The sequence below is a fragment of the Berghia stephanieae genome, chromosome 2, assembly GCF_034508935.2.
Source record: "Berghia stephanieae isolate SIO BIC M18660-M18661 chromosome 2, UCSD_Bste_1.3, whole genome shotgun sequence".
Classification (NCBI taxonomy): Eukaryota; Metazoa; Mollusca; class Gastropoda; order Nudibranchia; family Aeolidiidae; genus Berghia; species Berghia stephanieae.
In genome coordinates, this window is record NC_088361.1 from 129,647,113 (window position 1) to 129,659,612 (window position 12,500).

At 34.4% G+C, this 12,500-nt stretch overlaps 1 protein-coding gene across 4 annotated transcripts in view; it reads right to left on the reverse strand.

Annotated features, from left to right (window-relative positions):
- The window catches only part of LOC144966622 (uncharacterized), a 115,392-nt gene that overhangs the window by 36,302 nt on the left and 66,590 nt on the right, over positions 1–12,500 (reverse strand). For 2 of the 4 annotated variants that reach the window (XM_078903368.1, XM_078903367.1), the window contains 8 exons: positions 12,177–12,224; positions 9,698–10,375; positions 6,198–6,412; positions 5,746–5,906; positions 4,683–4,827; positions 4,077–4,245; positions 1,761–1,985; positions 59–537 (listed from right to left, as the gene is read on the reverse strand). In XM_078903368.1, coding sequence (XP_078759494.1) covers positions 59–537; positions 1,761–1,985; positions 4,077–4,245; positions 4,683–4,827; positions 5,746–5,906; positions 6,198–6,412; positions 9,698–10,375; positions 12,177–12,224 — 2,120 coding nt within the window. The remainder of the gene's footprint in view (positions 1–58; positions 538–1,760; positions 1,986–4,076; positions 4,246–4,682; positions 4,828–5,745; positions 5,907–6,197; positions 6,413–9,697; positions 10,376–12,176; positions 12,225–12,500) is intronic. The other 2 variants (XM_078903370.1, XM_078903369.1) reach the window with 1 other exon arrangement.

Genomic DNA, 12,500 nt, shown 5'->3' on the forward strand with positions numbered 1-12,500 from the left:
GAGTTTGCCTATTTGATGTGATTAAAAACACAATTTAATATTCTAGATTATATGTTACCTTCCTGTTTTCAATTTTCACATCCATTGTAGAAACCATTAGAGGAGCGGCTTTATCAGGACTTTGGATTGTTGCATGCCATTCTGTTTTGTGGCCAATCACAGCCCATGTGAATTGAACTTCAACGTTGCGGTCCGGTACTCCTGAAAGTACGCAAGTCATCAAAGCTTGCCCGTTGTTGTCCGTAGCCGGGACAAGTAATAGGGATGAGGTAAGGTCTGGACAACCTATCTCAGTGGTAGTTGGTGTTGTGGTAGTGGTTGTTGTGGTTGGTGTTGTAGTGGTGGTTGTGGTGGTAGGAGTGGTTGTTGTGGTTGGAGTTGTTGTCGTCGTCGTCGTCGTTGATGTGGTAGTTGGCTTGGGAGTAGTGGTGGTGGTGGTGGTGGTAGTAGTTGGTGGTGGTGGCTGCGTGGTTGGTGGTGGTGTTGTAGGAGCAGCAGTTGTTGATGCCGTCGATGGTGGAGGCGTGTAGCATTGATCTGAAATACCGTGGAGCACAACGCGTTAACTATTGATATCTTATTATCTGGAAACTAAACATGCAGATTTATTAGACAATGAATTTCAGTAGTTGAAATGGGCTTTCCATAAATTTTGATACTTACTTAAGCACTTGGATGGACAAAGCCCAACACAAATGAGGAAAGCAGCTGAGGACATATCTGACTGGAGAACCCTCACTGCAAACTCATCTCTCATGTCTCCTCTACAACCACCTCAGGAGAAAGGTTGAGGTGAGATGAGGCATTTACTTATTTTATCGACTTTCCCTTGTTACTTAGTAATAATTTGCTTGGTGCCATTGTAAATAATACAGTTCTTGTTCACAATCCATATACTATAATATAAGACGACACACATAATACGTGGCAATAAAACAGTACAGACAACACGATGGAGACACAAAACACCACAAACCATTTATTTATAAGAAGAGAGACAAAAGAGCATGAACTTTCCTATCGAACCGGATTGGTTAAGTGCTGTTTCCTCAATTCCTGGGACACAATTCAATCTTTAAAAACGGCATAATTGTTTGAGGTTAGTTCCCTTGGTAATATAATCATCACAACACATGATAGCAACAGCCACAATATGGAGATATCTGTCCTATGAGTAGACTCCTGTTATTGTTTTAAATATTACGGGTCAAAGTACTTAACCAGGCAGCAAACGCTTTCATAAAGGAGTGTCAATTCCCGCTTGAGAAGAAGAAGAAGACGAAGAAGAAGAAGAAGAAGAAGAAGAAGAAGAAGAAGAAGAAGAAGAAAAGAAGAAGAAGAAGAAGAAGAAGAAGAAGAAGAAGAAGAAGAGAGTAGTAGTAGTGTAGTTAGTAGTAGTAGTAGTAGTGTAGTAGTAGTAGTGTAGTAGTAGTAGTAGTAGAAGAAGAAGAAGAAGAAGAAGAAGAAGAAGAAGAAGAAGAAGAAGAAGAAGAAGAAGAAGAAGAAGAAGAAGAAGAAGAAGAAACAAATATAAAAAAGCAAAACAAAAAACAACTGGTTCTTTGACAGACAGCCCTAACATTATATTCTAACAATATTCGAACACTATTCGAGACAATTCAACTCTCTCTCTCTCTCTCTCTCTCTCTCTCTCTCTCTCTCTCTCTCTTTCCCTCTTTTCCCCTTAATTATATCATTACGTTTATTTACAATAGGTTCTGGTAGTATTTTCTAGAAGCTTTACGTCCTCATAATCTTACCGATCGGACGACAACCGCTGGGGCATTGGCCGGTGTTGGGAGTCGTCAATGCTTCTGTGGAAGTCCCAGCATTATCTGTGGTAGGAGCAGCAGTTGTTGTGGTAGTAGTTGTTGTAGGTTCTTGCGTTGTTGTCGTCACCTTTTCTGTGGTTGTCGTTGTTGTTGTTGTCGTAGGTTCTTCTGTGGTTGTGGGAGCAGCTGTCACTGGTGCTGGTGTGGTTGTTCCTTGACATTTTGAATGGTGAAACATGGATAAATGTAGAATTATTCTAAAATTGCTTTATATTCCGTTTTAGAGAGAAACAAGGATAAAAACAAATACTTATAAATATACGAGTAAATCCAAATTCAGAATTTTTACGCTTTTACATTCATGTGCTTAATGCGCTTCATAGTGATTTATTAATTTGCCAGTCGGTCATAGGAAATCAAATTGATTGATGCTCTTATAATATGTTATTGACTACTTATTTTATAAATGGTTTATACATATTTTCCGACATTCAGTTGCAGTTCATGCAAATTTTCTTTTTCACAATCCTGCAGACGATTTGACAATGACATTGTGCTTGGAGATGTATTATGGTACTATTATATGGTTTATTTCATTGTTTTCTTAATAAATGATTAAGTGGCAATTGGTTAATTTTATGAGGATATTTGATGTCAATGTCCCAGGTGTTGTCGCCAGCATACAACTGTAAAGTGCCCAATCTGAGTTAAATTTCTTTAGCAAAGGTAAAACGTACTGGTGAGATCTGGCCCAATACTGGGTTCTCCGAGTGATAATTCTATTTATTAATTCAGTCGGTTTTCTCGCAAACCGTTATCTAATCAATTAACTGCCATACTCTGGAAAGACACGTATTTAAAAATTTGGCCAGAAAACTCTTCCTTCAAAAATCGATCGATTTAAATGACCTTGCGAGATCCCAGGTTTGAGAGTTTTTGCCAAGAAGAGGGTCCTTTAAATCAATCGATATTTTAAGGACGCGTTTTCTGTCCAAATCTATAAATACGTGTCTTTCTAGAGTACGACAGTCAACTAGTTACTCATCATTTATTATTTTTACTTTATATCTCACAGTTATCATTTATTATTTTTACTTTATATCTCACAGTTATCATTTATTATTTTTACTTTATATCTCACAGTTATCATTTATTATTTTTACTTTATATCTCACAGTTATCATTTATTATTTTTACTTTATATCTCACAGTTTTAGGCTTCGGGCAGAAAGACCGTTCCAAAAATCTGAATAATTTGGCATTCATACACTTGTTATTTTCACTTGTATACAACCAGTCAAAAGAATTCATTTGAGTGTGGCTTTGTGTCTTAGCAGTGTCTCGTCTTGTCATAAAGTCAAGCAGTGTTATGCGTCGGCAGTGGTCGGATGATAGTTGAAAAGTTTGGTCACGATCATGTCTTTGTAGATAAGGCACTTAACGCACACTGCCCAACTGGACTTAGGTGTGAAGGAGTATCTGACTTTAGACAGTGACGGATTTTGTAAGAGTGTTACTACAAAAAGGACGCCTAACAGGCGACTGGCACTGTATGAAATGGGAATATGGTTTCATAAGTCTGCTGGGGGAATAAATGAAAGATTGCAAAGCATATAGAGCATGGTAACTCTGTGGAATTGTGCTATATAAATCTCATATCTTTATTCATATTTTATCTATTTTTTAAAACCTTGATTTCAATTACTCTTTAAGTGGTCTCTGAAAGCCCCGAAGCCCATCGAGACTGGAATGTTTCCCCCAGATTCTGAAGTGGTAAAGCGACAACGAATGTATCTTTTGTTCTATATTTCCCACATAATCTAAATCAGATCATGTCAGCTATTTAATCACCACCTATCTCCTAAAACCTAACCTGCACCAATTAAAATAAGAATCTGATCGCGTGATTTAAAGAAGCATTGTACGATATACGATTCTTCTATTCTTGTTTTTTTTTGGTTTGAATTCCGGACGTGATCCAACCGCTGTACGAGCTCTCTGGTGTACGTTGGGAACAAAGTTCAAATTCTAAAACGCAATAATGTAATAAATCTTTAATTGTATCCCTCAATCAATTTCAGTTTCGTCACCTTTGAGTAAAAGACCTGTTCACAAACGTTTAAATGATACTTCTTTTTAAGAATCCAATTTTAATGAAATCTAACACTTGGTAATCTGACATCACAAATTATTATTGTAAATTTGATTCCCGCTACTATTTATTGGGTAGAATAATATGGCAATTTTAAAAAAAATAATAGTGCTTTTATGAATGTGATAATGCTCTAACAATCAATTAGCTACCTTTAACATCGACAACTCCCAAATTGATAAGAATCTCGATATGAACCAGCCAAATGTGGATTTCCCTGACCACACAAGTCGTTGGACCACCTCCAATAGTCAGATCCGTTATGATTGAGGTCGTTGTGTTGATGTGGGGAACTGGCGTCTCGGCAACACCTACCAGAATCTGTAAACAGAATTATTAAGAAATGAAAAAGTGTGTATGAAATAGTACCAGACTGTCACTATCAATATGGCTTTTTACCGTCCCACGACAACTAGAATCTGTTAATTGGATTCTCACGCAATCCTTAGCGATGAAGACACAAACTTCACACCTAAATGAGAAATCGCTCAAACTCCGCCAATATCGGACAATGAAAATTAAGTGCGAACATCTGAACTACAAAACAAAACAAAACAATAATTAAAGAAAAACAACGAAAAAAACATTACAAAATATAAAACAACAAAATAAATTAATCGCATTCTACTTTAGATTTTTTCCTGTTCTATATGGTAGGAGGTAAGACTGCCGTTAATTGTAGCAATTTCACTAAATAATACTACTTTAACAAATAACAACCAACGATCCTGATGAATTGGGCAAAAAAAGTAACTAACCTTGTTGATAAACAGTTTCAATGTGGTTGTTTTGCTCCACGACACATGAATGGTGCAGAAAGTCTTGGTCCAAATGACCTTTCTGGATACAGTAAGGTACCAGGACTTTGTCGGTGTGCTGGCTATCACATGGATGAATCCAAACCTGAGGATTTTGAACAATGACGAACAATGACGGAATAAACTACATAAATATTAGCTACAACATTGTCAACTACAGCAAACTGTCCTATTTTAACATTTCCCCCCATAAGTAAAGTAAGATGTTTAAACAACTCGTTATATCATCATTATTGTTTTAAATCGACGTGTACTTATTTGAAGGTCTTACAACCGGTATTAATATGGGCTCATTGTATGATGGAATCGGTAGCTCAGTTTGTCTTGCACAAAGGAAGGGAATGGATCACTGTCTCCTCTTTTGTCCAGCCAAAGTTATTGGGTAATTGGGTCCGTTAAACCTGGCGGAAAGTATTTGCTATAGACATTCGTCCTATTCAAACAGCTGCTATTGTCCGCTTAACGCTGCAAAAACTGGGGTAACAATTGGTTTTATGGCATAAAATAACTAACAACTAGTACTACTACTTGTACTACTACTATTACTTCTAAATCATCTACTACTACTACTATTACTACTACTACTACTACTACAACTACTACTACTACTACTACTACTACTACTACTACTACTACTACTACTACAACTACTACTACGACTACTACTACTACTACTACTACTACTACTACTACTAGTACTACTACTACTACGACTACTACTACTACTACTACTACTACTACTATACTACTACTACTACTACTACTACTACTACTACTACTACTACTACTACTACTACTACTATTATTATTATTATTATTATTATTATTATTATTATTATCATTTCTACTACTATTACTACTACTACAACTACTTCTACTACCACTACTACTACTACTACTACTACTACTACTACTACTACTACTACTACTACTACTACTACTACTACTACATTTAAAATGGACTTCATCCATCGTATCATAAAGGTTTATTCATGTGGTTTACCTGTAAATCATGGTAATACCGGGAGCATTGGGTCTTTCACCTCCACTGGTGAAAATAATACTGCCCTCTTCTAGTGTGGTCAGTTTGATGTCGATTTCCACCGTCAAGCCGTCTGTGCAGCGGTCGGGGTTGGTCAAGCAAGAGTTTTGCAAGTTAGGTATCTGGATATGATGAAGTAAAAAGTTAAAATGTTATTTGGACAGCCGTTTTTAAACAACAATTTATCATCTATTTCAAGTCTCTTAGTGGGGTACTCAGAAAAACGTCATTTCCCAAAAACGTGTCATCCGTCTTTACGGATTATACGAAAATTATTACTGTTTTTAAACAGTTTTCATTAGTGGTTGACGATAGGGATTTGAGCCTAAAACGTTCCGTGTTTAGTATTTTGTTCCTCTTTTATTTTTGAAGCTGTTACAGATATATTGTTCATGAGCATCATTCATAGTTACCTTCATACTCTGGTCTGGTTTGGATAAAACAACCCCATCTGTATCAACTTTTGGATTGCCTCCGATTGTTAGGATCAGTTCATGGGCTACAATGATTTTACTCGTCACTCCTACCAGGGTCCATGTATATTCTGGTATTCCCTTTTTAGAGGCATCACTTGTGGTGGTTGATAGGTCAGTTGTTGTGGTTGTTGGTATAGGGGTTGTTGTAGGAGCTGAGATCAGAACATATTTAATAATTAATAGGATGGAATAAGGCTGAGGTCTGGTGGAATTCATAGACAAATATTTCTTCAAATATTTCATCGGAGATGGCATGTATTTATATTTTCAGAATCAAATGCCTAATCCGGGATTTGCACTGTAACTTTATGTTTTAAATATATAATATTGTCTGTCACAGTCATATTAATTAAAACAGCAATATAAAAAAGATATCAACATATACAAGTTCCTAATTTTCATGTACATACAATCCATGTTACAGGAGCTTTTCATTTCATGTGGAATATGCCTGCATTCATTAAGATAAACAATGCAAAAATAGAAACCATGCCTTAAAAATATGAAGTTTTTTCGTGGGATTTTACAAATTAATGAAAATAAGGTTTACGTTTGTAATAAATGATTATAAGTCTCGAATGATATTTAATTGGCCTAAGCCTATTACCCCCCCCCCTCCCTCTCCAGCTTTAGATATTTCTTGATTTATATAAAACCAATTTTATAAATGATGAAGTATAACAACTCTGGAATGAAAATGATGTACATTGGATATAAGAAGTTCCCTTGATTACAGACCCACATCAATATTTTCTCGCTCAAAAGACATCACTCTCTGGTTGTTATGCAGCTTAAGGTTAGACGATGAGAACTGTTTATTTTTATAAATATGTATGCACAGATAATATTCGCTATTTCTTTTCCGGATTTTAACTTGTAAAATTAAATTTAGAAACATTCTTTCAAATAAATAAGATTCATATAATTAAGTGGCTAAACCGACGTGTACATATATGCAGGTCTGACATGCGAACGCACTTATGGGCATATTTTAACATTATTGTGATGGGCAATATTTTGAGATATCCATTACAACAATGAGCCCATAATGAATTGTGTAATCGGACCTACAAATAAATGCACGTTGGGCTACACCATCAGGACACTGTTGTGAAGTGCTTGAAATAGGAAAAACAAAAAGATAAATTGGAAAGGTAAATAGGGCAAGGGAATCTAGCCTACATGTCAAATTCTAAACAACTTCTAATAAAGGGTGGTATATTGAGACCCTTGAATCAAGACCCAATTTGATCATAACACACGTTTTTGCAAATTAGTGTATTCATAAAAATGAATAGAAGCATGAGCATAAAGATTACAGTCAAATTATGATTTAAAAAAGAGATTATTCCACCCCCTCCCATTGGAAAACCCTATCATTTCTTAGTAAATACATAATGCTTTGAAGGCATTGAATGCAAGTTTTATTCAATGAGTGCAGAATATTTTTGCACATAATTCTTTTGGCCTGAAATAAGGTATAATTAATCTTTTCGTGCGCATGAATACAAATCCAACGGTTTTATTTTTTGTCATTAAAGCAGATGGAGAAAGATACAAATTATTGTGAATATAAGTACTAATACCATATAATTTGGTCACAAAATATCTAAGAATCTTACTTGAGGGGTGGAATACACGTATTATTTCATCTCTTTGTATTGATTAAACTCGTTATATTTTTATCGTGCAATAACACATATTCGCAAGCTCGTAGTGTTAATGGGCAGGATAAAAATAACTCGAGTAATAAATACAAAGAATTGAAAAAATCGTATAGTATTTGACTATTTTGAGTAGTGATAGGCATGGGTGTAACTTTTTAAGCTATTTTCTCTTCATTTTTAGTAAAAATAAAACAATAGAAGGCACTCTAAAACAACGACATGTTCCTATAAATCCCACTATGAATATTTTCTAAAAACAAATTACCATTAGTTGTAGACGTTTAAATAGAAGGAATGAGACGATTTAGTGTTGCTTAGATGCCTTTTTAAGGGTAAATACTCAGAGCTCTGTATGTTATAATATTTCTTATTCGATGGACTTTTAGAATGGTAATTTTATTGTCTTGTGGTCTCAAATCAAGGGGACTACTTATAAATTACATGACATACCTTAGATCAGCGTAAACACATTGCTACAATACCTAAACTAAATAATGCAGGGTGACCATAAAGTCCTTACCTAAATTCAAAGACATAATATTCTTAAACTGCTATAGATATTTTCATCTGGTTGTCACCATCTTCTTGGGAAAAGCCATACACTTCTGCCCCATTAGCCATAGATCTACATCACGTCACCATATTTACTAAAATCAGCATGAACTTAAAATGCCTAATTTTTCTCTCTTTTTATTTCGGAATAGCAACAGTGCAAAAAAATCGCCTAGTCGACGGGAGTGTGATCAATCTCTGACACTATGTGTCTCAGCAAATTTAGATTATCCTATTTTAAACAATCGTCGTAATGGTCTGCCAAACTGGGCTATAAAATGTTGTTGAGTTACCTCTGACGATTTTTTCTCATACAATCACATTACACAATGTGATTTGTGTCGTATTTCTGCCATTCCGAAATAATAGGAGACAAAAATTATGCCTTTGAAGTTAATGTTCATTTGACTAAATTTGGTGATGTAATGTGGGTCGATGCCTAATGAGCATAGATACACGATTTTTCCTTAAAACATGGCAAAAATCTGATGCAAATATTTATATAATTATATAATAATCTTTGAAATCAGGGAAAGACTTTATGGACACCCTATATATCAAAACGATGCATATTACATTCTACATTTCATAAGAAGAATCAATGTTACATTTGAGGAACATCAAACATGCAACCTTTTCTTTTTAAAGTGAATTGTTGGTCAGATGGCGATTCCCAACGTCAAATGACCAATCATAATAACCTTGCAGATCTTACTAACAATAACATGACCGATCATTATGCCCTATCAGATATTCTAAATAATCATTTGAAAAAATGGTTTGCAAGCTACTCATATATCAATATGGAAAAATTGTTTTTATAATTTCTACATTTGACAGAAATACTGTGCTCGTTGGAAAAATATTAACATGGAATAATTTTTACATGGATCCTATTTCTAAAGAATGGATTAGTTATTTTACCACAAACAGCCTCTTCTTATAATTATATTGATATCCATAAAGTTTCTGTCAAATTTGTCAACTTGTTGTGTGTGTCTTTGAATACATATAATCATTTTGTTATAATTACCAACCAGAAATTCAGATAAAAGAATGAGATGGAGCTTGAAATTAAAATAAAGGAACATAATTTTATAAATTATAGAGAGTAGAATATCATCTACTTATACATAACTGTCAATAGGAAAGGCGGGGGATGCATGCTGCACTGTAGGTGAACGTTCAGCTGTATAAATAGTTTTTATTCATATCTACCTCCTGTCGTTTGGCGGATTATTGGGAACACATCTCTAAATTCCATTACCGCAAACAAGTTAGAGATTGTTGTTTTGCAGGTGGATACTTGACTCCAACTGTTACCGATTCTTATTGGGCGAGATTCCCCATAGAAAAAGAATGGTAAGGACAATGCAGTGGCATTTCCAAGAGAGATCCCGTTCACGTAAAAGACTAAATGGTCGTCAGGTCTCCACGAGACTTGAATATGGTACGTTCCACCGGCCTGTAGCGTGTAAGGAGCACTAAAAATCCATTTCTTATACGCAGCTTGAAGCGATGCTTTGAAATGTCCATCTTGATAGTACAACTGAAGCCCCATGTCTTTTCTCTTGTCTTGAATTGAGTCCAAAATGTATACCATTGGACAAGACTTCTCGAGATAAAGCTTGAGTAAAAGTGTAAATCCATGATCGCAATTTAGCTGGTTTGATAAGCACGGAATACAGGTGAGTTCAACAGCATCGTCTCCACCATAGAATGTCATTCTGTGACTGTTCTGTTTGTCCAATGAGGGATTTCCAGTCACTTCAAAGGCAGCGTCTGGAGTGGTGGTTATCCAATTTACTAAATCTAGAAAAGTCATATTGTAAGTCATCTTTGCATTTGGGTCAAGGTCATTTGTGACGCATATTCCTGGCTGCGGCATAGCTTGTGCTGAAATTCGATTAAATCAAAAGTCTTCACATTCAAAAACACTTGACAAAACGAAACAAGATGAAAAAAACCAACAAAACTTTAAAGCCAAAAATAAAAAAAGTCCTTGAACAAACATTAGGATAAATATGAACATTGGTTATTAAATAAAAGAAGAAAAAAATCATTTATAACATCTACTGCAAAAAATAGGATAGTATATTTATAAAAAAAAATCCCACTCCTGTAGACAAAAATGTATTGCATAATATTGGCAATAAAGGAATATAATACTTCCCATTCCCAGAATTTATGGATGATTAAAACTGTATATAATGGACAAATATCAAAATATGACTGATTCATTCAAAACAGCAATTATGAGAAATAAAGCACTCTAGTGCCTTAAGATCCACTAAAAACGATACATTAAAAAGCTATCTCAATGCAAAATAAATTCACAGAACAAAAATAGAAATATCACATTTATTTTAAAAATATCAATTTCAACTGAGACGCTAGCAGAAATACGCAGTTTTTATCTTCGTTTTTAATTAATTTTTTTTTGTTAATGGTTATCCTTGTCACAAACACAACACGTTTTTAACTTTCCAAAATTCATGGATTACACTGACTGAAAAGAGTTATCAGCGTCATCTTATATTCATGATGAAGAACCAAGAAGAGTTTTTTATCTGTAAAAAATGGTTATTGTCTTAAAATACTTTGTCATGCCTATATGATAGAGAATCTGCAATTGGTGAACTGCTGAAAATAATACATGTAATAATTATAGTATTCTTGAACTCTATGTTGGGAATTGAGAACACGTTCTCAGTGTTGTGGAGCGCGAATTGGGATCGAAGTAACAGAGATGTTAGTAAAAAGAATATAAACTGTACCATTTGTCATGTGATTGAATTGGGCGGTGAAAGAAGGAAACAACATGGCAGAAGAATGCATTTTTCAAAGATGTTCATTTGGAAATGAAATTCATCAAGTTTCCATATTGCACATTTACAATTATTTAATTTTTTGATGAAATAGTAGTCAAAATATGAGAAAAATTAAAAATAATTTTGATTTTAGCATAGCTTATGAATATTTAAAGGTGATTTAATTATACAGAAAAAAATTACTAAATGAATATGAATCTATATTTAATATCCCCTAATAAAAATTACGAAGAAAAAATTCAAGTAGTCAGGTCAATATATCATGAAAAGTGATAGGGTAATGCTAGTGGTCGGAAAGATAAAACAATGGCTTTCTCGTAGAAAATACCCGTCGGAAGGACTGTGTTTTTTATTAATATGGTACTTTAAAACAAATTATTCTATGATTAAAAAATACAAACTCAAAATATGGATAACTAGTTAACTACAATGTGCTCTGTTGTTATGAAATGTATATTTAAAATAAACTTATCATGTTGCCTAGATTTTTGGACGAAATCCAACACTTCCATGCAGTACTCTTAAAAAACATTTTGAAAATGTTGACCAGAAAACTCGTTCTTTATATCGTCCACTAAAGTTCCAGGTTTGAACGATTTTAGCATTTGAAGGACACGTTTTCTGGTCAATTAAAAAAATGTGTTTTGGACTAAGGCATTACTGCAGCTGAAATACACAAGCATAGATAGAACAATCTGACAACTAATTCTTACCTAACTATCAAACGACTCGTGATTTTGATACATTGAATCTTTACTTTCAAATTGCACGAAATCAGCCAAACTGATACGGGTCAGGTACCATATTATTATTATTAAGCTTAATAAAAGTATCTAAAAGTAAGAAAAATCAAGTTTGAACTGTACCATTTGGATCCGTTGTCATTGGCGCTCTGAAACTTGGAAGCTCCAACCCTGGATAAAATGAAAATTACAATCACTTGATAACATTTATGATGAGGGGGTTTGATGTATTCTATTTATTGCGGCCTTATCATCTTATGGCTTTGTTCTCATGTCTTGTATAGTTTTTAACATTAACAATTAATTTAAAGAAGAATCTCTGGATAGATATCTGGCTTTAAAATGAGTGAAAAAAATTATGATTCTGTCTCCACTAGGTTTTAATAATTTCTTGTGAAAAAATCCCCAGCTAAATTATAAATCTCTCTCTCCACCCCCCCTCTCTCT